Genomic DNA, 24,450 nt, shown 5'->3' with positions numbered 1-24,450 from the left:
TTTAGCCTCTGCCTAATGTACTTTGTCCTGTTTTTGTCTTCTGGCCCACTCCACACAGTCCAACTCCCCCGCTTGGAATTTATTAAGCACCAAAGCTGCCAGCTCAGCCAAAAATCTCCACATCACAGAGTGGCGAGGGGGAAGCCAGCCCGAGAGAAAATCTATGACATAGCTTTTAACCAAATCTCCTTTATTTGTTTGGGTTGGCCTAATAGCCCAACTGGAGCAGAATCTGATCAGAATCACGTTGTTATTGTGTGAGCCCTTCCTAATGGCTAAAGTTAATTATGGGGGAATATTTCATCCGTTTTTTAATAACACTGGGACACCATTCACAATCAGAGGGGCTGCTGCGGGATGGAGGAAGTGACTGTGAGCGAGAACAGACATACTGCAGAAGGTAGAAGTCTCTCATGATCCCTGTGTCCTCATTTGTGTCTGTCCTTGGAATCTAGCTAAATATGACTTAATAGGTATAAAACAACACAACCCTGTGTTTCTCCATCAACGGAGTAGGAATTAATCTTCAGAGGCTGAACAGTGAATATGCCAGAAGTTAAATTACAACAATTCATTTGGTCACAGACGCATCATAAGCAGCCTGTATGCGCTGTATTGGCATTGAATGAATTCATGACAGTGCAGTACAGTGTCGGCCCCGACTGTAGCCGGCTGGTAACATCGACCAGCAGTGATGGCATTCCTGTATGTGTGTGTTTGTATGTTAGATGTGTTGCCCTCCGCAGGACCTCATTTAAAGTGATTACACAGACATCTCCTGAGATCAGTCCGTCCTGCTGCCTGCCTCAGCAGGAACACATGAAGGAGGGAGGAAAGAGTGGGATCAGCATGAGAAAGAGAGAGAGAGAGCACAAAAATTGGGGTGAATGAAAGACATCTTATTGTGTGTGTGTGTGTGTGTGTGTGTGTCTGTGTCTGTGTGTTAATCTACCATCTTTGACCCAGATCAGCTAACACAGATACATGGGTCTTTGAAGGTGGTGGAGGGGGGACAACTAAAGAGGCGTTTGAAGTCATTCAATTAATGCACACTACACACATGAAGGACCATCTGTGTTCACACACACACACGCATGCACGCACACACACACACACACACACACATGAACAGAGACAAGGGCCCATCCCCTAACAGCCTGTCCTCATTAGACAATCTCTCTCTCTCTCTCTCTCTCTCTCTCTCTCTCTCTCTCTCTCTCTCTCTCTCTCTCTCTCTCTGGATTACCTTTCATATAAATAGCTGTTGCCCTGCCACCCTCCCCATAGGGTGCACACAGGCCAGTCAGGGTGGGACCCCTGACTCCCAAGAATAACATCCGAGTCCAACCACACACACACACACACACACACACACACACACACACACGGCTCACAAAGGGCTCTGAGGGAACCAAGGGGGAACGGGACAGTATGTTACACTAAAAGGAAATATGCCCAATGTGCCTCGAGCCTTGCCAGAGGTGTGTGTGTGTGTGTGTGTGTGTGTGTGTGTGTGTGTGTGTGTGTGTGCTACATTCATGCATGTGTGCAAGTTGGGTATGGCGCCACTCAGCTTTTTTATGAACTCTCTTCACACTTTCACCGATATGTTCAAAAGGCCAGAACTTACAAAAGACGTATATCCTCTTTACACTATGGAATATATATTTTATGCTATATTTCTATTAGAGGATGTTATAACATGACAGCCCAACTGTATTCTCAGGCACCTTAACGCGCAGGCAACCTACCTAAGACATTCAACAGTAAAATTGTCTCTCTGTCACTCTGCCCGGCATCATGCAGGCATACATGTTGTGTGCTAAGTAATCATATGAAAGACAACGTCCCAAAACCTTGGATAACAATTATCCCTTGCAATTTGACCTGGTTGTACACTATATGCATTGTTACAGTCAAGACTAAGTTATAATATAACTACCAATATATTGAGTTTCAACTTTGAATAGATAAACCAGTGTAATCAGATGCAACAAATGCTATCCTAATAAATCGTATAATCTTCCTCTGTATTAACATGGTGTCAGAAAGGTTTCGATTCACCTTTACGGATCTTTTCAGAGATCTTTCTCACGCTGGTCAGTTTGAATTGTCACAGCAAGAAAAGAATGGGTGTTACTAATTGCAATGATGATGCTTCTATGGCATTAAGGTGAACTGGTCGTCCATGACAATGAGCCAGCAGCACATAATGAGGGCCCTGACACCTGAATGAAACACATAGATGCAGCACAGACATCATAAATGTTATTAGTCACACTTCAAAATATGAGAAATGGCTATTGGACAGTATTATGTTATGAGATAGTCTTTAGTCTCATTTATGCTGCCTTTATTTTCAAAGAGAGATAAGTCTCTTTCATTCAAGTAACCGTCACAACCAACATACTTTCATGTGTCATTTATGTTGGCATGGTTGTTAAGCAATACATCCACTAGAGGGCAGTGAACTTGGCGAGGGTGAAGGAGGTTACGATAATCTACCTCTTGTAAAGTAACATCACACAGACGGCTGTAGTTTCTAAACAACTCACAAAGTCTTCAAAAAGTTCCACCATTGTTGAAATTTCTTCTTCTTGTCTTCTGAACTACGCGCAACACTGCCTCCCCATGATTTCTTGTGGTACTGCTCCGTTTTGCCTGTTTCGTCAGTCTCAGTTAAATTTCAGAAGACGTGCACAACTATGGATGGAAATAATGCAGAGTACAAATACAAGGCTCAGCTGTCTCTACCTTTATATCTAACATTTGACATAAATGAGCCTTTAATACATTATGTCCACCCACATACACATTACCTGTTCACCTGCTGAAAGCTGACTTAGCTGATAAACTTATATTTTTAAATATTACAATCTTGAATCCATGTTTCTGCTGGTCTCCCCATGGTTTCCCACCATCTGATTATCTGTCTCATCAAATAAACAGTGTGACCACCAACTAATATTCTCATGATCTGCTCTTCAGATTTATGTCCGCTGTCCATATGTTCAATGATCTAAAAAAAATAAAATTGTTTGTCTGAGGTATTTATTTTACAATTAAAATAAAAATAAAATGTGGAAAAACAAGCTAGTCCTCAAATTTAAGAAGCTATAACCATATAATGCATGGTTAGTCGTCTGGTTACACTAGTCCTATATGCCAACAGACCATTTTATACACTTGACATTTTGACATGTGTCATAGACGGAAATGTGCAAGTGTAACTAATAACATTAACAATGGTATCTTTTCATGTCAGTGACCCAGCGTGCACATGACCCTGACACAAGCTATTATATGGAAAGCAACCATCAGTAATGCTGCTAATTATAACTGTGCGTATCATGTGATAGAATGAGTGCCATGAGTTAAATCTATATATATTTTATTTTAATTTAGCCAAGAAAGTCCCATTGAGATTAAGAATCTCTTTTTAAAGGGAGACGTGGACAAAATAGGCAGCAGCTCAGGTAAAAACACTTGTAACACACAACCAGATAAGTTTAAAACAGCACCATCTTATAGAATCTGCCTCCAGTTCTTTTATCGTGGTTTAAAAGGTGTTGAGTGAGATTAATTCGCTGAGCTTTAAGTCCTTCTGTAATAAATTCTGCGTTGTAGGTGCAGACTAAGCAAAAGCCCTTTTCCCAATTTATGTGTGGACATTTGGAAAAGTGAGTAAAAGAAGTTCTGTGAACGCAGAGAGTAGTGTTTAATAAATGTTTGCGTATTAACAGGTAATGACGGAGCAGGCCCAGAAGCTCCTTACATATAACAGCCTACTGGTGGCCAGAGCAGGGCATCCTACCCGAGAGTAAAACTCAGGAGGTGATGCCTAATGACTCAAGGGTTAGTCCATTTTAGTCCAGTATCACATGTTGCCAACTGGAATCATCTCTTTAGGTGGGAACCAAAGTCAACATTTTTACACATTTTTAACAACTTTAAACTCTCATTGATTTTTAGTTGTGTGCTTTGGCCATGTCTAGTGTTTGTATCTATATCTGGACCCTGTTTCTGACCCCCAGGTTCAGGATTCTAGGAAACTGACAGCATGATTAGACCCAGCAGATACACCAACCTCCATGTGCATTGTACATCCATATCTGTATGTGTTGCTGTCACTTGAGTCCAAGTTTCCGTGCTGTACCCTCAATGGTACAAGGAGATGGAGAGTATTGTGTCTCTCTCTTTTTTGTGTTACTGATGGTAAAATAGGATCTATAATGTTGTAGAAACATGAGGTTGTAGCATGAAGTGGAAGTAAGAGAATTTACTTTGTGTTCCTGCAAACTGTGACATGTTCTGTTCTGTTCAAGTCTGTACATTCAAAGGTAATGCTTGGTAACTAACCTTTATAACTAAACCTTTAGGTAAGCTTCACAAAGCTTGCACACACACACACATGGTCTCGCATGATAAGTGAATCAAACAAGGGTGTGAGAAGTCCATTGGTCAAGTAACAGAGGACTGTCTTGCTGCTCAGCTTTTTGAAACACTATGTCCCTTACGCGTTTTTCTTTTTTCTCTCTGTCTCTCTCCGTTTCTCTCCCTGTTTCCTCTCTCTCTCTCTCTCTCTCTCTCTCTCTCTCTCTCTCTCTCTCTCTCTCTCTCTCTCTTCTCCCTCTGTGCCTCTCACTCCCTCTCGCTCCAGCTACTTCACCTCCTCCGTGGCCTTGTCACAATCTCTCCTTCCCTCTCTCCCTCACCTCGCCCCCACACTCTCTGCCCTACTGTCCGTTTGTCTCGCTACGCTTTGTCCTTTTTGGCTCCATCTCTGTGCCCTGCTCTCCGTGTGTGTGTGTGTGGGGACATCCACATCATCCCACTCCCGTAGACAGCTAAATCTTTACCGTGCTCTGATGCATGTGTCTGAGAGAAGGTGCATTTGTTATCGATGTGTGAGTGTGCATGTGTGACGGATGATGCATGAAAATATGGGCCACTTAGTTTGTCCCAGTGTTGAGGCAGCGGCCCAGCTGCTACACAACACACGCACACGGAGATAACGATGTAAAAATACACACTCATAAAGAGGCGATACTCATTTGGAGGTTTTAGGCAGATTAGGGACGGATGTGGCAGAGTGGTGTTCGGTCAGTACTCAGCTGGTTGCAGGGGACCCAGATTTGCCAGCACCGCCCCTGCACAGCTGCATCCATGTACAGGCCAGTTACACGCATACACACACACACAGCCATATACTGTAGGCATATGCAAATGCAGTCCTGAAATCTTACGTGCAAAAACTGCAAAAAGCCCCCCCACCCCAAGCCCCCGAGCTCACGCGCCCCCCATTCCCTTTCCCAAGCACCGAGACGAGGCACGCACGCACGCGTGGAATACCGGGGCATGCCCGAGCGGCGCGTCCAGCTGTCAGCTCCGCTTCTTCCGGCAGAGAGACCTTGTGAGTGTATTGCCGCGGAGCCAGTGGGAGAGAGGGAGCCAGTGGGAGAGAGGGAGCCAGTGGGAGAGAGGGAGCCAGTGGGAGAGAGGGAGCCAGTGGGAGAGAGGGAGCCAGTGGGAGAGAGGGAGCCAGCCAGGCGGCCGTGCGTGTGACCGGGCGGCCGTGCACAGCCCCACCGTGACCCGACGAGCACGACGAGCTGTGGATCACAACCCGGGAGCAGACCCTCCTCGCCTCGCCTTCCCCCATCCATACTGCCGCCCACGCGTAAAAGCAGAAACAGACACTCGCATAAACACATTAAATATTTCCATAATTCAATAACACTGTGAAAGGCGGCAGGCAGCATCCTCCTCTTCAGGCAGAGAGGCTCGGGTACCCGGTCCAGCATCTCCATCAACTCCATTTTGTTCTCTCGTTGTGACACCCGGGGAAACCAGTGGGAAGAGGGGGAAGCCAGGGAGACCTGAGCCGCGGAGGAGCGGAGGAGCGGGAGAGGAGGAGCAGTCACCCGGTGACATGCAGGCCTCGCGGAGGATACGACCACTTCACATGACTCGCAGACCCACCGTGCACACACCGGCGGCTTCTCAGCGTGACACCAGCCAACATGGGCAGAGTCACCCAGCGAGGCCCGGGGAACTCAACCCGGACTCTCGGGTGCGATGGTGCGCACTCGGCCTGATGGCAAAGTTACACCTGCCGTTCACACCAAGCGAGTCCCGGACTCCTGGCTGCGATTTGGGCTCAAAATCAAACTAGATCGCAGATGTAGGCACCGTATGGAAGTTTAGTCTGCACGTCCATCACCGAGGCACCGCTACTACGCACAGACACACACACACACACACACACACACACACACACACACACACACACTGCATGCGATGCAAAGACACAGAGCGGAAGAATCCTTGAGAACCTCCGAGTCCATGTCCCCCCCCAGCACCTCACCCGTCATACCTCCCCTCTCTCCCCCGGCTCACATGCACCATCCTCCCGCGACACCTCATCCAGAGCAGAGCCACAACCACCGAGGAGCGCAGGTTACGCGTAACATGTATTTACCTTTGTGTCTGCCTTTCGCTGTCATCGTCACACTGCTTGATGTTTCATTGGAACAAGATGCTCATCTCCCTCTCTCTCTCCCTCTCTCTCTCTCCCTCCCCTGCTCTCTCTCTCTCTCTCCCTCCCCTGCTTTTTGCCCCCCTCTCTCTACCACTCTCTCGGCTGGGTCTCTGTCGGGTATTATTCAGTAACACGAAACCACCGCTAGGAGTGGATCGCGTAAATGGAGCTCATGCAGCAGAGGGGTGTCGCACCATAGCTTTGGCTATACATAGAGGGGGAGACCCCCCCCCCCCCCTTTAGAAAATGGGGTAATGCCTCGGTGAGGGGGTGAATTCAAATAGAATAACGAGGGAAGACCCTGGTTATGGCGCACCGTGCTGGGTATGCCTCCCCCCACCCACCCCCCCTTCCCTCCATCACCCAACTCCTTCCCCCTCACAGGTTCATGGGCAAGTGCATGTTGACATCTTTTATTACAAGGTGCTGTGATTATAATAAATCACAGGGATGGGCTCAGAACCAAAAGAGAGAGCCGGCGGTGCAGCGACAGGGAGGAGGACAGAGATGAAGGATGAGCAGAATCACTGGAGGAGGAAGCTCTCTCTGGCCGGGCAGCAGGTTCCGGTTGTTTTGGGGGGGGGGCAATGCCTACGTTTGATCCCCCGGTCAGCGGGACGTGCGCTGCAGTCGGACATCCTGGAGTCTGGATCTCTCTCTCTCTCTCTCTCTCTCTCTCTCTCTCTCTCTCTCTCTCTCTCTCTCTCTCTCTCTCGCTCTCTCTCTCGCTCTCTCTTCTGTCAAAGCCAGAGTCCGTGATGTGGAGGATGCTGTGCACGGTGGCCGGTGCCTCTCTCTCCCTGCAGCAGTGGCTTCACCCGGTGGAGTCTCCGTGCGCTCTCGGACGTGGGGAAGCCTGCTGCTGCGCCTGTGGTGACTTGGGAGGATTGGTGGATACCTAGCTGCTGCTGTTGCGGCATGCTTCGATCCCCAATTTTTGTGTGTGTCTTCTTCTTTATTTTTGAGAGGGGACGGGTGGCGATGTTGAAATAAGAAGTGGGGAGAAAGGATGGAGGGGGGTGAGATGGCGAAGAGACGCCGTGGAGAGACGAGACAGACGCGCACACATATACACACACACACACATAGTGCTACATTCACTCATAAACACACTCCCACACAGATAGTGCTCCATTCACTCATAAACACACACACACACACACACATATAGTGCTACATTCACTCAAAAAAAACGCACACAGAGAGACATACATACATACACACACATTTATACACAGTACACACACACACACACAAAGCAACATTCACACATAAACACATACAGGCCTACATATGCACATATATGTGTGTGCATGTACTGTATGTGTGTACACCCACCCATACTGCCATCCTGTGGAGGCATTGATTACACGGCTTTCCCTCCTTAACAACACTGTGCAGTGTTTGTGCGTGCACGTGTGTGCGTGCACGTGTGTGTAACTGTACAGTATAGGCTATTTGACAGATGATCACGTGGTCCCATAGGATGGTGTCTTCTTTCTGAAATACAATCTGGAATAAACCAATGGCTGAAGGTGATTTGAAATGACTACAGTGTCTCTTGGGTGTGTTGAATATAATATTGACTGATTGACAGAATGTGCATTTTATACATAAACAAATGTTATTGAGTTTATCAATGAATCCAAATGTATGTGTCGCACATTTCATACAAAGTGAATTTTAGAACAAGCACATGGGAATCATACTAAAACAAACAATTAATGTAAATATTAGGTAAGATCAAATAATTCACCCCCAGCACAGCCATCCACACACTTATACATGTGTCCAACACGCCCACTTTCTTAAACCCAAACACAAAAAGGACAGATGAAGAGATGAAGGCACAGACAGCTCAGGCCTGTACAGGAAGATCTAAAACAACACATTTATGGTCCATCTTATATAATCAGGCAATTTTTTTTCTCAGATTTACTTTTTAACATGGGCACAGACAAGAAACCAGTGACTGATCACCGTTCTAGATGGTTTGTCATCAACGAGCAGGTCAGAGAGAGCTGTAAGAGTAGTTTATTAAGTGATTTTTAGTGAGCAGTATTTTGAAATGTGTCTATATTTTATCAGAAAACAATGAAGTGATCTAAGTGGGAATAACATGTTCAGTTTTTTCTTACCTCAGTGAGCAGCGATTAATATGAGGCAGAGTCGTCCCATAGTGTTTAAGGGTAAGACAAATAGGAGATTACATTCTAGCCTCAAGGAGAATAATGATTGAACCAGTTTTTCAGCATCTGCCTGAGACAACATGGATTGAAATTGTATTTATTTTTAGGTCACAAAAGCTGAGTTATCCTAGTGATGAGGTTTGTCAAATTGCTTTCGTAATAAAAGATAACTGGACTGGAGACAGAGATCTGGAAGAAACTGATATTTTCTCTCTTATACTACAGTACAGACAACAGGGTCCTTTGTTTCACAAAAGGATGTTAACAAGACAGCGTCCACCAAGACCACTGTGAGGTATTATTTCTCATTAGGACTACAGAAGAAAACTAAATTGTTGATACATACCTACTGGGACAAGAAATGTGAACATTGGCCAGAAGGTGGCCCTAAAGAAGAGGAAACTATGGTCTCTGAGCAGAGGCCAGTTGCACATCTCTGACTCACAATCACACTGTCAGACTCAGTGACATCAGTCTAAAGCACAAATTATACCTTCTGTATCTGGATAGTTCCAATGCAGATTGTATCACCTGTCTTTGTCTCTTATCTGGTCCTTTAGCTCTTCTTGCTCTTCTAGCTCTTCTTGTCTGGCTCTGAACTTCTGATCTGATCTTGGCCGTGGAAGATTCCTGACATTTGCAGCTACTAATGAACCTGAGCCGACAGTATCCTGTGAAAGGTAAAACCAACGTACACATATACAAGACTCTAACATGTTTATGGTAGCATATGCCATTTTTGTCTTTTTGGACCATTTAAAGAGTTCAGCGGACGCTATGAAGAATTTGTTTAATATCCAACTAAATGGAGGCTACTGAAGTGCACATAATTGAAATCGCCATTTATATTTAATTATGTTTCACACCATAATTAATATTGATCTAGGTTATTTTTGATCAAAAGTACGGGAGTAATTAATAGCATGACTGTAGATGTGTCTAAGTGTGGGTCCTGCCATTATGAACAGTGATACACCTGCATGGAGAAGAGCCACCAACAGTGACATTACTAAGACATTTCCTCCAGGTCTCAGTCATTAGAAACAGAAGGTTGTAGCTACATGAATTATAACTCGTATCTAAACAGTTGCTACAAATTAAGAAATGTATTAACTTAATTGGATTCTTATATTTATAGGAAGAAGCAAGAAGCTTCTACCTCTAACAGAGGAAAACTGATAAATTGTTTGAGTATGTCATGGCATCTACAGACTTTTGAATGGCACACATGCTGTGGAAATATTCTATTTAAAGTACACCAACAGCTTAATTTAATATCTTATATCTCTACTACTGGTAATAATACCACCATCGATGATATTTAATCTCTAAATACTGAATATCAACTTGTGTAGGAAAAGGCCGACATTGAGTGCTGGAGTAAAAGTGACTCTTGATTGAGGATTCTAATGAAGATGGACAAGACCACACTTTATTTAATCAGTAACCAATCATCACGCTCCTGCTGTTAATGTAAAATGTTTACAGCCTTTTTGTTTCATCTGACATTGGTGTAGGAACTGGACCGTCCTTGTATATTTTTTTTATAAACTTAAGTGTGTCCTCAATACATTCATTATTAAATTGTAACAGTAAATCAATAATGAATGTTCTAGACTGTTACATGTTTAGCTGCAGGGGTTAATATGAACATAAATATATTTGGAGAATTAATTAAAACATATATATGACGTTTATTTAACAGAGGTGCAAGGAAATTATCTCACATGTTTTTCATATGGAATAAACATTCAGATCTGTAAATAATGGGAAGTGTTGTTTTAGGAGAATGCGCAAAGACGGCATATTGAGCAACGTTTTTGCTTCTCCATAACTGTAATTTCAAAAAAGAGAGAAAGTAAAAAAAGAAATTTCCTAAATTCTTAATGTTGCAACTGCTGGAGATGTACTGAAGTTATAGTTCCCCTGATAATCATACATTATATTTGCACTCTCACTTGAAACAGTTTGCTGGGAATTGATTCTAAAAATAAAACCTGAAACTGAGAAAACTGAATTTCTTTGTACCCCATGTTCATATCATCCAATCAAAATCATCTTATATTAACATATTAAAATTTCAAATTAAGATGCACTGTGATGTCAACTATTAGTTACTATAGGTCTGACATCAACATGGATTCTGGCGATCGCAGTGTTTGCAGTCGTATCACTCCGCGCTGGACTCCATCTATATGACAGCCCCCCCTCATTGTGTTATTATATCCATAGATACAGTGAAACCCCCCAAACCCTCTCAGTGTCTGCGAGCATGTGAGCGACGCTGTGTCAGTGAACCATTTTAACACAGGAGGTCACTTCGTGCACAATAAGCGCAGGGAGACATTTTGGCTCCGTCCGGGCCATGTGCACGCAGGCGCACCGCCTCGTGCACGGAGCCACAGTGATGCCAGTTGCAGCAGCAGCAGCTCGACGTCGGCAGCGCGCACTGGTGAGCCCCGTGCGTGCGCATGGAGGAGGGGGCTCTGTCGGCGGCGCAGTGACAGATGCGGTCCAACAATAAGACTTCCGGTTTCAGCGGCAGGCTTTCAGAATAAAAGGTTGTCCTTTCATTTAATTGTCGCCAGACACACTAAATCAATTGCAAATGATTAATTGGTCTAAGTGTAATAATACAAATGTAGACGTTATTTAGACAAAGGAATCATCACCCACATTTCCTAATGCAAGTGCCAAACATTCAATTATCTACTTGTCTGATGATTAAATTTGTTTTATATCATTGCAGACTTATTATATTCATAATTTGTATTTTTTTTCCTTACACAATTAGCAATTTCAACATTTCTCATCGGTTTCACAGAGTAATGTGTTGGGTATTTTTTTTTACTGTTTCTCACATTACATAGATAAAAAAATGATCTACAGAACAGTGATCATACAGAACCAACCATTTGAAGATTTATCATTAGGTTCACAAAACATTCTGATGGGTATTTACCACACTGTTTTTTACATTACATAGATCAAAAAAATGTATCTACAGAACAATGAAGAATAACAACCAATGATAAGAGCAATAGTTACTTGGAGTCATGCCTCTTTCTTGTGCAAGACTGCACATTTTGTAAGCCTGAGAGGCATTTATCCCAAGATAAGATAATCCTTTATTAGTCACACACACTGGGGAAATTTGCAGTATTACAGCAGCAAGAGTCAAAAAGACATCAGAAAGTAATAAGTGACTTAAGTGTAAGGAATATGAAAGAATATATAGAGATATTTGGAAACTGAATATCATTAAACTAATGTATACATTGAAAAGACAGAAAGAAACGCAGTGTGAGAATATGTTCAGTAAATAGATTGCACGTGAACCAAGGTTATTTAACAGACAGATGAATATAGCACAGTGAATATTGCAATGTTGCGACCTAAGGCGTTAGAGTACAGTCCATAATGGTGGTGTATGTAGTTTTTAACTTGAAGCAGAGCTGGTTGTACATTATCACTGCTGCAGGAAGGAACGACCTGTGATACCTCTCCCTCAGACACTTAGGGTGAGTCATTTCAAAGTAGCCGATGAGGCAATCCTCTGTGGTTGTTAATGCACACGAAGCCCTGACATTGTTCTAATGCTTTTCACTTTGCAGGGTGCTTTTACTCTGAAGAGGTGGGCTCGGTCCCGGAGTGCTGTGCTGGTTTCCGCTGGCATAACACAGGCCGCAGTGATTTGGTAGCCGCTGCAGTCGGAGGAAGGACCGCGGTTCTCCCCCCTCTATCTTTCTGGTTCGCTTCGAGTTTCTCTCGGTGGTCCCGTCACGCAGCGATCAGCTCACCCAGCGCCGCGCAGCCTGTTCTATGATAGCCCAGTTGTAGTATTACCGACGGACAGTGATCGCCATCGCCATTTTAATCGCACGTTTTCCCCTGACAGAACCGCTAGCACAACAATGGCTCTGAAAAGAATTCACAAGGTAAGGAAGTGAACGGCGTGGCCCGGGGTTTCGCAGTTTGGTCGCGGGGGGGTTTAGCTCCACCGGGGACCGTCGGACTTGTTTCTGACGGCTGTAACGTGTCGTGAACGACGTCAAAAGAAGGTCCAACCCGGCCGGGCTAGGTCTGAACCGCCAGCTAACGGTCTGTGAAGAGCCAGTGACGACAGCCCGAGCAGCACTGCGCCGCTTGCCTGTGCTCACCGCTGCGGATGGGCCAAGTCCACCGCCCGCTCGCCAGCACCAGGCACGGAAGCGGGTCGTGGTTCCGTGACGTCGGTTCAACGTTCGACAGTTAATCCAACAGTTTCATGTTTAATGTTTCAACGACCGATGCTAGTCGGTGATATGTCAGCGGCGTGTGTTAGCTCTGTCTGACCAACATTATCTGCCCCGTCGGCTGCTGGCTAGCTCGGGCTAGCTAGCCCGAGATGTTCCCCTTATCGAGCCAGCTCCAATAATGTTAAATATTTACAGTCAAACGACGGTAGTTTCCATTTGTTCACGTTTCCTGTTCACGACTCTTCCCTATGATGTCACTCACACACTCAGTCCGTGTAGCTAACATTATTTATGTTCGTAGCTTTAGCTCGCCGGACTCGCTCCTTGATTTGACAGATAAGTTACCCAGCTAGCATGCACGCTAGCGTTAGCTTGATTTAAGAGGACACTTTTACTTTGACGTAACAATTCGCCATCTCTTTCTTCTCTGTCTAGTTAACCTGTTTTGATGGTTTTCTATCAAGCTGTGGATTGAAGTGGGATTGTAACAGCCCCGGGTTACGGCTGGATGTAACCTAAGCTAGCGTGTTTTTTCCATTATATCGCATCCGTTTGAATCAAAACGTGTGTGTTTCTAGTATTCAGCTTAGTGTAGGTGTGTTATTGTACGTATTGGACATTATTAAGGTTTGCAGTCGATTAAAGAGCAAAACTAAAGGGATCGATGGTGATAATGTTAGCATTGTGCTGCTCTGGTGAAAACGGGCCCCACGCGTTGCTCGCCTTTTCATGTCATGTAGCTGACAGCAGGCGAGCAGCTGCTCCTTAGTACAACTTAACGTGTGTTGGTGGGATCGGGTGAGTTTGTGCCCGGTGTCGTCCCTCCACTAGGGTTAGCACATGTCACAGCGAGGCAGATCATCCACCGCAGCTTGACATCCTGTGCTTTTGTCGATCTCGATCAGGAGCTAGCATTCACAGCTAACGCATACGGCTAACGAGGGTCTACCTGGCTACACACAACTAGCTTACATTCTGTTGAACGGTTTAGAATAATACTTCTGCTGTCATATCGTTACACCTGTGAGTCTGTCACATGCACTGCCAATCTACCAGGATAACTGCTATTGCGTAATAACAATCCTTTCTGAAATCAGTAGTTTGGTTGTACCAGAGGGGAAATTGAGAGCTGTTACTATGGCACCTGCCATAATGAGGCATGTTAACTGGTATTTATTGGTAGGAATTAGTAACTGATTATTACAAATCTTCTTGAAGGGAGTTGTTTTTGTCATATGCAGTGTTTGAGGTCATGTCGAGCTAACGAAATAGTGTTTTTTCTTTTATTTGATTATTTTTTAATGTAATATAATAATAATACTATTCAAATTACTGTACCATACTGCAGGTCCCTATGAACTGACTTATGATTTGTTTGTCACAGGAGTTGAATGACTTGGCACGGGATCCACCAGCCCAGTGTTCTGCAGGACCAGTAGGAGATGACAGTAAGTGAACATTAACACCTTCATTGTCCTGGTAGCTGTGTCGAACTGGGGCTCAAAATGAACGCTCTTGTTTATTAACTGAGGAATGGATAAACCAGTTAACACCTAGGAATAAATGGTCCTCTTTAAAATGCTCACAAGTGATGGCAAAGTCAGTGTTTTTTCTAATTTATGTCAGACTTTTTAGATCACTTCAGCTGTAAGCTAGGTATGAATTGTCTCCAGCTTTTATCACATGTTTAATTTCATGGTTATTAAATTTGTCCACAAAATCTTATCACAACTTGTAACTCAAATACAAACAATGTTTTCAAGCTGAGGACTATTTTGTTAAGGGGAAATACAAACATCAGTGAAGGTGCTGATTTTTGATGTCTTGTACAGTGTATTAGACTAGATTAGAAGTCCTGTTTTTTCTGTCAGGCAGATCGAAGAAATACCTGGACTTGTTCATAGGAAATACTGCTGGTCAATAATAGTCATTATAAAACAATAATATTCCCAACATTATAACTACTTCCCAATTCCACTTCCGCTTTAAGTTCATACGGCAAAGGGGGAATTTTTCATTTGGAGAGTATTTTATTCCTTTTTAATGTAGTAAATCACCACTGGGAGTACACAGCATTAGATACATTACACACATACTATAAATATTCCCCTGGAAACTAATTTCATTTGCAATTTGGCAGTAAAAACAAGATAATGATGGGAAGCAGGTTTTTCTGACTGAATAGAAAACTGGTAACATCAGTGCCACCCAAACAGGGACCCTATTAAATAACCAAAGATGTCCTTCAATAATTGTCCATTTATTTTGTCAGACAATCCCCTGAAAGAAACCATCAGTTTAAAAAACACAGAATCAATCTCCCTCCACAATAGGGTTTAAAATTGAAATTGGTAGCTCCTGTGTACAATATTCTGTGGAATCTCAGTGGCCAAATATATCCTAAATATAAAAACAGCAAATTATTCTTAATTACAATCTTTAGTATTTCAGCAGACAACCTGCTAGCTTTGTGCAGGCTGTGAAGTGTGTTGTCCGCCTATGTCTGAAGCTACCAGCAGTCTAAAGTAGATCACTCTAACATCTCAGCCACTTGTACCACTGCTTTGAGCATTTCTGTTCTTCACTCACTTCTCTGCAGCTTTTAAAGGTCATTGTTTATCACATAAACAAAACACAGCGAAGAGTAAAATCAGACACTGAAGAAATCTTAAGTGTCAAGGTTGGACATTTTCTTGTCAGACCAGACCTCTGTAGTAAGGTTTAGAGAAATTATGGTGATACATTTGTCATAGCAGAGGGTGTAATTGTTTTTTTAGGCTTCCAGTAGTGTGCAGGCTAATCCTGGGTTTGAGCTTCATCACCATGACAAGCGAAAATTGACATTAGTTTAAACGTTGTGTTTGCATGTTTCTGTTGACTGAATCCATTCATTTGTTTTTAAAAGGTTTTTATCGTGAAATATTTGCAGGAGTGGAAGATTCGCGCCTTCATGCTGTATAGTACTGATATTTATTTGAGTACATAGGACTACTTTTAAACAATGAAATACTGTAGTTTTACCAGAACTCAGAAAGGTTGAAGTTATATAAATAATTTACGTAAAGAACTTCAGGTGATGGGCAGTAGTCCCTCCCTCCCCCTCTCTCGCTCTGTCTCCCTCACACACACACTCAGTCACAAATTTGACCTAAAGACAATGTAAAAACATAGCTCCTGCAGTAGCAGCGTTACTGCTGAACCACAGCCGGTGTGACCAACTGACAACTGCAACACACAGCCGTTCCACGGCACAGCTGGTCTGCAGCAGGTGTGCCAGGGGCTTCATTCAACGATACTTATAAAATTAGCTATCGTCACGTTTTTGAAGGCTGGGTATCGCGATGCGTTTCTATTACTGGTATACCATGCAACACTAATAAGCATAGTATAGTAGTTTTGGTTATGTTGTATGTATGTACGATGTATAATATCTTAAATTGTAATGTGTTGTCCGGAACTAATCATAGCAATCTTGTAATTTGTAATATATTCAACAGTAAATAATTTACTTTTCATAGCAACATAGCAGGATGAAACTTTCATTCTCATGATGCATGGTCTTGTTTAGTGTTAAACATAATGTTATCACATTATTGTTTGTGGTGAGATTGTTAGACTGTGTCATACATGTGGAATTAGTCAGGTGATTGACAATTTGCTAATACAGTGGCAGGGCTTTTCTCCTTAAAAACATGCTGCTGTGGACTACTAATTATTACTACTGGTTGTTATTAAAATTGAGATACAACAAACAGCTTTTCAGAACATTGAATATTGTTAAAACGATTTGTAGCTCACTGACCCTTGTTGCCAACCCTAGCTTGTTCCACCAACCAACTGCAAACAATATGAAGCCCGCAAATTCAGTTGGAACGACCATTATTCTAATGCATGGCACATGCATTATAAATTATACAAATATAAAAAATAGTCAGTCATACACAGTGGTTTAATCATAAGTTTATGCTGATAGTCTCTAAAGGTTGACATAAGCCTCATGTACAGAGGAACAATGATGCTGCAGCTTGTAATAAGGGAGGGGTGTGGTGACGCTCATCATGAGTGTAACACCTGGTTTTCACAGGGGACCAACACCACATCATTATCTCACATTTGAGATTGGTGACTTGCACACAGGAGCGTAGTTAGTATAGCATGTAAATGGATCTTCTTACGTTGAACTAACAGAGAAAATTCACTGGGTATTTGTGTACAAATTGGCATTGAGTCTTTTTCAGAAACATATTTTGTTTATCTGTTCAGCAAAATATTTTTTTAATAATCTGCTACTATACCCATTAATAAATAAGGTGTATTGCTGATATATTTCTGTTTTTCTTCCTAAAAATTGTTTCATCCTATGCAAGAAACCACAAATAACATTGGCCAAATATGGCAGTGAATCAGTGGTGCTTAAGAAGTACTGGGTAACTGAGTCTGGTGTATGCTTAATAGACAAAATAGTGGTGGTAATAATTCACAACAGTATTTCTATTATTTATTTTCACTATCAATGTTTTATTATTCCAGAGGAACTTTTTTGGTCACATTAGAACAATAAATGTGCATATATTTCAATGGGCTTCAAATATGCTTCCATTACATGGAGGGGATATACTTCTTTTTTAATTTCAATATTGACAGCAAATGCTTAACCTTATGTTTTAGAATTCAGGTTTAAATTGGTTTCATGAAGTGCATCTTTCCAGCAATTACATCATTCATGTGTACAGATATCTATGATTTTTAATTTTTTTATTTATCGATTATTAATCAAAAGCTACTTTTGACCCTTTCCTTTAGTTTATTTGAAAAGCAACTTCATCTTCTACAATGATGTTTTTATATGCATTACAGACATCTGCAACTTAATTATGACGATTATTCCAGATTCAGATTTAATCCTCACTATTCATAATTCAAGTTCATATCTACTACACCAATCTCTGAAGTTAAAACGTAACTTAATCATAAATTAGGGCAAATAATGATATCTTGTTTGGAATTTAAGATAATGATATAATATAATAATTCCACTGAATTATCGACATCCATAATGAGAAATCACAAACGCATCAATAACAAATGTAGTTTGAATCTATTACAGATGTTGAAAAGATTTGAATTGTTAAAACAGCATTAATGATTATTTGGACAAGTCAAAATGATGCAATATATATTTCTTATACAAAAAGTCTTACTAGTTGCAGTAAAAGTCAAAATGACGTTCTGTCTGACGGTGTATGTGTCACTCACACAGTCTCTGTAGACCGGGACATTTTCTCTGCGGTATGAACCTTAAATACTCAGTAAACCGAGAGAAGAGGAAGAAGAAGAAGCAGATCTACTACAAGCGTTCTCTTCAGGTTCATACAACAATGATCTTGTGCTGCTGTTCCATGTGGAGTCACCTTTACACAGTTTGCAGCTAACGGTCTCTCAGCCATTTTTGAAACGTTGACTCCAAAGAGGAGACGGTGTCGTCACGTGAGCTCAACAGAGCACAGGATTGGCTGGTTTACTGCCCCCATCTCAGGAGACGCTGCCACAGTGTGTGCTTTGCATTATAATAGGCCCAACTACAAAATTGGTTGCCAACTATTTTTATAATCGATTAAATCAATAACCTTTTGCAGCCCTTTCACATGTACTTGATCTAAAGTGACCTTTTGACTCTAGAACATCAGTATGGGAAAAATGAGTAGCAGCACATCCCTCTTCACCGCATTTCCTGCCATCAAACAACTAGTTAACCACTCGTCTATAAGCTGCGAGAAAAGTGTTTTTTAACCTGTGATTACCAAGATCGTCTTTTTAACATTACAGATGTCATCAGACCTCATCAGGATGCTTAAATTTGGACATGTTCGAATGTTTATTACACCTATTTAGGGCTGCCACTAACGACTATTTTTCTATCGACTAATCGGACGACTATTTTATCGATTAGTCGATTAATCTAAACGACTAATTTTCCTCCAAAAAAATCAAATTGACCATTCATTTCAGTTAATTTTATTTTGACAACAACAAACTGTATGTCATCGTATAATGCAGCACAAAACAAAATGTAAAGAGAGGCTCAAATATTAAAGTGCAAAACTGTAGGTTTAAACTAGCAACTCCAACGTGATAAAAATAAATAAAAAAGAGGGCTTATAAGTTAAGTCAGCAGTGAAACTCAAAAAGATATTAAAGTTTCTATTTAACCCCTTATCAAAATAAAAAAGTTACGTCTGCATATTAAACAAAGTGCAACATTTTTAAAGTATAAGAAACAATGGTGTCCAGCTCAAACTCAAACGTCAGTTAGACATGTGTGTTGTAATGTAACAATGTCAGCGTGTCCACATGTTCGGGACTCAGTCTAGCGCGTCTAGTCCTTTTGCTGATCATTAAAATGTGTTTTTATTGTAATTATACGATGCTCCCAGGAATATTTGGCATGAGATGCAGATAGGAGCTCGTTACTCCTGCACACTTCATGTGAAATATGTATTTTTACACCTCACAGACACATTTATCCTCTTACTGCTAACCAACTTCTCTGTTTCTGTTGTTGCAGTGTTTCACTGGCAAGCCACAATAATGGGACCTGTAAGTATTCACTTTCTCACATCCTCATCACACTCTAGTTTTTTGGGAATAAACAAACAGAATCCGTTTTCAGACTCTGGGGAATGTCCAGACTTTCTCTGGAGCTTTCACCTTTCACACATGAACAATACATCAGGAGGTCTCCGCTCAGATGCCGACAACAACAGAGAAATCTCTGGAGGGTTCATGCGAGGGAAGGTGCAGTAGCCGGACGTAACCTATGGATTCTGCTGCTTAGATCACGTGATTTGGTTATAGCACATTCACACCAGCTCCTACCACCAAAAGCTCTGTTTGTGGCTGTCTTCTAAATGTGTGTGGCTCAGCTTTTTTCCCTCATGTGTCTTAAAAACGTCACGAACACACCCACTCACTTGCAGTGAATCCCTCCGAGGATCTCCTGCTGTGTTCTCACGTGGGGAGTTTTTACTACAGGGCTGGTTGTCGAAACTCTGGAGAAAGTCCGGAGCCTCTGACGCAGACATTTGTGTTCTCACATACAGTCCAGAGATTGTTTTCTCTCTGAAAGACCCGACCTTGCTCTTCAAACAGTGCTTAACCCATGTACGATGTTATGGATCTTAAGTAGACTGAACAAACTGCTTACTTCATCAATTTAGTCAGGGAAGAAGTCATGTTAACCGCAGCCCCTGTGTATAATGTTCAGTTCAATTTTGTCTTAAATGTGATTTGGTCCCGAATGAGATTGATTGGGTTTCTTTCTCCCTGCATTAGAATGACAGTCCTTACCAGAGCGGGGTTTTCTTCTTGACCATACACTTCCCCACAGACTACCCCTTCAAACCGCCAAAGGTAAGCATGAACAGGCTAAGCACAGTCTTGCATTACACATTGAGATGTGCTTCATGTCAACTATAAACATGCCACAGCTTTATATCAGTTTCCTGCCCCTCTTTCTCACCCCCGCTCTGCCTGTGTATATATTTTTTGTTTCAGGTTGCGTTTACCACAAGAATCTATCACCCAAATATCAACAGCAACGGCAGCATCTGCCTTGACATCCTGCGATCACAGTGGTCTCCGGCTCTCACCATCTCCAAAGGTAGGTTGTTCCTGACTGGACATCAGACATGAACCGCTGCTCGTATGGTTCCTGGTAAATGGCTGATGTTACAGCATTTTGTTAAAAGTCTGGTGAAGGGGAAGCATGTTGGTTCCGCTGCAATTTCCTACAATTAAAACATTTCTGCAATTCTCTCACAGATGTCCTTGTACTGCACCATGTAACTGTTCATGTTCTTACCACAGTCCTTTTTTATTTTTTTTTATTTTTCATGGGACATTAATTCCATGTATAATAGTCATGACATACTCGACATAACTTAAATTTTTGGCTCATTTGAGGAAAAATGGTAGAAATTCTGAAAGTATCTGTTTCCTTTTGTGAATGCTGATTGGTTGAATCCTAACCTTCGCCCATTCCATTCCAGTCCTCCTGTCCATCTGCTCTCTGCTGTGCGACCCAAACCCGGACGACCCCTTAGTACCCGAGATCGCCCGCATCTACAAGACGGACAGAGAAAAGTAAGTGCTTTGCTTCATGTTTTGTGCATCAGGACGGTGTAGTGTGATTTGTTCCTATGCTTAGTGCTGTCTTGTCAGCATTAAACATGTGTTTATTTTTATTTCAGCAGTCTCGAAAAACAATGATATTTTGCCTCCTTGGATCTGGAGCTGCATGAAAACGTGTTTATGTCCGAACTAGGTGCTGATGACACAATAACTGCTGCTATGATGCAGACAGTGCAGAAATCACAAGGAATTTAACAAGCTTTTGGTCATGTCTGCAGAAAAGTTATGACTGATATTTGATGATTACTTATGCTTTACAATTAAATGTATAACAAATACATTTGTGGAAGTACAACAAAAGATCCTGGACTTAACTGAACAGGAAGAAAAGCTTAAATTGTGCAAACTGGCTTTGAAAATGCCAATCTCTGTTCGCTCTCCATCTGACCTTCACAATTGTAGTTTCCCTCTCATGTCTGTGCTCTGACTATAACATGGTTAAATATACACATCATCTTAGATAAGTAGAGAGACACTACAGGGACTATGAGTAAGTTTCTCTTACATTGGAGCAGTTGGCTGCTGTTTCCTTGCTGATCTGTGCAGTGTATGTTCTGTCTACCTTAGTGACACTGTCCAGTCAGTGATTTCCTGTCATTACTGTTTTGACATACACATAGAACATGATAATGTAACTTTCCGTCTGGAAAACCCTGTTTGATGTTGTTTTTACATGCGTCATAATCTCAGGGTTGGATTGGGCAACTAGACTGGTTTCTTTCGCAATATATTTTCACTTTCTCTTTCTCTCTCTCCGTGCGTTCTGCCTCGACCAGTCGAGCTGTTACATGCACTCCTGTTACTTTCACTTGCAAAAAATAAATAACGTCACATCACAGCCCTAGTTATAGACATTAAGTTGGTTTCTGTCACTTAATATCCCCCATTACAATGTGCATCATGTCCCAACCAGATCAACGGACATAACCAGGATTGTGGGAATGGCTCTTTGTTCTTTTGTTCCTGTCATTTATGTGCTAAATGAGCGCTGTTCTTCCTATCACTGATTGGCCAGCAGTAGGGATTTCTGTTAGCTGCTGCACAGGAAGATTAAATCGACTGACCTGTTGCTGCTAAATGGCAGAGCTGTGTTCTCTTGTAAAGAAGCAGCCAGCTGGTCACTATGCTGCTGCTGTCAGGTCAGCCACTAAACTTATGATGTACACATGGTGACAAATAGAGGTGACAGTGCACCCGTGAACTCTGCTAGTCCCTGGCTGGAATGTTGTGCCTTTATTCTGGCTCAACAGGTACAAACATGGAGTATGGTCATTGTTGTTCAGCCTTTAAAGCGGTGGAGGTAGTCACAGAGCAGAATTGACCTCTGTGTAAAGAGTCGGCATGGAGGGACATGATGTATTTCACACCATGTCAATACAGCAGCTTGTTTGGGTCAGTGTAAACAGGCAAAAGCAACAAAATGAGGGACGTTTTAACAGCAGGGTAACAGGATCGCTGAATAAACCAGGCTTGTGTTTCAAATTCCCCACAGATTTTTTTGTTTATTATTCATTAAATCCTAATGTGTCCAAATGTGTCAACTAACAGTTCACTCCTTGTGTCTTTCTCTTTCTCTCTGCTTGTCCACAGATACAACAAAATAGCTCGGGAATGGACACAAAAGTATGCAATGTAGTGTTGGAGTAGAATCACGGCCAACCACCTCTACGACATAAAGTTAGGGGAGCTACAGACGTAAAGAGAAAACAAACAAAAAAACCATACAAACAAAATGAGAAGTTTAAAACAAGATCTTGTTGGTTTCCATTGGAGTGCTTTCTTTGAGCCACGCCCCCCCCCCCCTTCACCAGAGTACCTGTAAAACTCCCTCTGCCCCGACCCCCCGCCCCTCTCTCTCTCTTTCCCTCTCTATTGTTCCCTCTCTCTCTGTTTGACTCTCCCCCTCCCCCTCCCGCCTCTCAGCTCACCTTTCTATCCTCCAGTGTACATATTGTCAACTTGCATTGGTAACACCTGTCTCTCTCTGCTCCTTTTTTTTTTCTTTTTTTTACCTCCTCCCTCCCCTTGTGACCTCTGCCTCCCATCTCCTGACTTCCGTTATATTTGATCATGATGCAGGTTGGGCTCTTGTGCCAGCAGCCAACAACCCTCCCCCACCTAACTTCCCCTTATACATACACACCTGCATCCTCACCCATCTCCCCCCAGATGAAATCACTAAATGCATTCCTTTGAGCATCTGTAAAAACTTTGAGGGGACCTTATCCTTTATTTCCCTTTATTGTTTTGTTTGTTTTTAGGGGAAGAGGTACAATAATATGGAGGGATTTTTACACTCTGCATCCTTTCTTGTTTTGTTGTCCTTGTAATTTCCATCTGTCGAGGTGACAATTCAAGAAAGCAGTTTTCGCATGTGAGTTGAAGGGCACTCTGTATTTTATACAATAAAAATCCTTAAACCATGCCGGGCTGTGTAAAACGGCCTCTTCTGGTCTTCTGTTGGATTCTATGAAAAGACTTGAATTTATCCCTAACCCACACCTTCTGCCCCTCCCCCCAGCCTCAAACCACCTCACCCAAATTGACCCCTTTGTACACATACACACACACACAACTATAACCCCATGTCACCCCCCCACCACGTTTTCTTTATTCACAAAGTGGAGGTCCTGGACCAGGTATTTAAGCAATTTATTTTTCTTAGTTTAACCTGTGTTTTTATTCCCAACCCCCATAACTCTTTAGGTTGCATTTTTTTGGTTTTGTTTATCTTTATTTTATTTTATTTTTTTGCTATTGTTAAATTAGAAGCTAACATCTTAAATGGCTATGGGACTGGCTTGTGCTCTGGGTGCGAGGAGAACCCACTCTTCTTGCACAAAACCTCTGTATATTGAATTACCTGAGAGGCTCGTTGAGCTTTGTGTGTTGATTAAACTGTGTAATAAAAACCCATGACTCCTGTGTTGACTCATTCTAAGGCCCTTTTTAAAATACATGTAGGTAAAGAGGGGACATGTGAAGCCAGGTCACATTCATGACCCACCTCTACAGACATTTAGCAGAATGAGTAGCGGAAAGACGTCATCACCACATGAGATCACTGTTATTTTACAGATTAAATCACCTCTAATAAAACTATTGGTGCATATTGGGGAATATCTGATTACTAAGTTAAACAAACGAAAATTGAATGGAATTTAAGATGTTAATATATAGAGATTATAGCTCCACATGTTTGCAGTCAGCTGCGATGGCTTATAATTTAAGTGTGAAAATAAATTTGCATAATGAGAAAAAGTTTTTACTTAGCTGAATACCTGCATTATTA

At 42.2% G+C, this 24,450-nt stretch overlaps 1 protein-coding gene across 1 annotated transcript; it reads left to right on the top strand.

Moving 5' to 3' along the window:
• Positions 1-12,405: 12,405 nt before the first annotated feature.
• ube2d2 (ubiquitin-conjugating enzyme E2D 2 (UBC4/5 homolog, yeast)) lies at positions 12,406-24,070 on the top strand. Its single transcript, XM_061079301.1, has 7 exons — positions 12,406-12,668; positions 14,353-14,416; positions 19,534-19,565; positions 20,301-20,378; positions 20,523-20,628; positions 21,017-21,110; positions 22,749-24,070. The coding sequence occupies exons 1-7, from the start codon at positions 12,645-12,647 to the stop codon at positions 22,792-22,794; spliced, it is 444 nt and encodes a 147-aa protein (XP_060935284.1). The 5' UTR covers positions 12,406-12,644; the 3' UTR covers positions 22,795-24,070.
• Positions 24,071-24,450: the final 380 nt, after the last annotated feature.

This window comes from Limanda limanda, chromosome 10 (genome assembly GCF_963576545.1).
Source record: "Limanda limanda chromosome 10, fLimLim1.1, whole genome shotgun sequence".
Taxonomy (NCBI): Eukaryota; Metazoa; Chordata; class Actinopteri; order Pleuronectiformes; family Pleuronectidae; genus Limanda; species Limanda limanda.
The sequence above is the reverse complement of the archived record's forward strand: the minus strand, read 5'-3'. Positions and strand labels throughout refer to the sequence as shown.

Excerpts from the sequence above, each read along its gene's own strand:
- ube2d2 (XM_061079301.1), top strand. The coding sequence starts at position 12,645 with ATGGCTCTGAAAAGAATTCACAAG. Across the intron at positions 20,379-20,522 it reads ACCCCTTCAAACCGCCAAAG|GTTGCGTTTACCACAAGAAT; the intron begins GTAAGCATGAAC and ends TTTTTGTTTCAG. Across the intron at positions 20,629-21,016 it reads GGCTCTCACCATCTCCAAAG|TCCTCCTGTCCATCTGCTCT; the intron begins GTAGGTTGTTCC and ends ATTCCATTCCAG.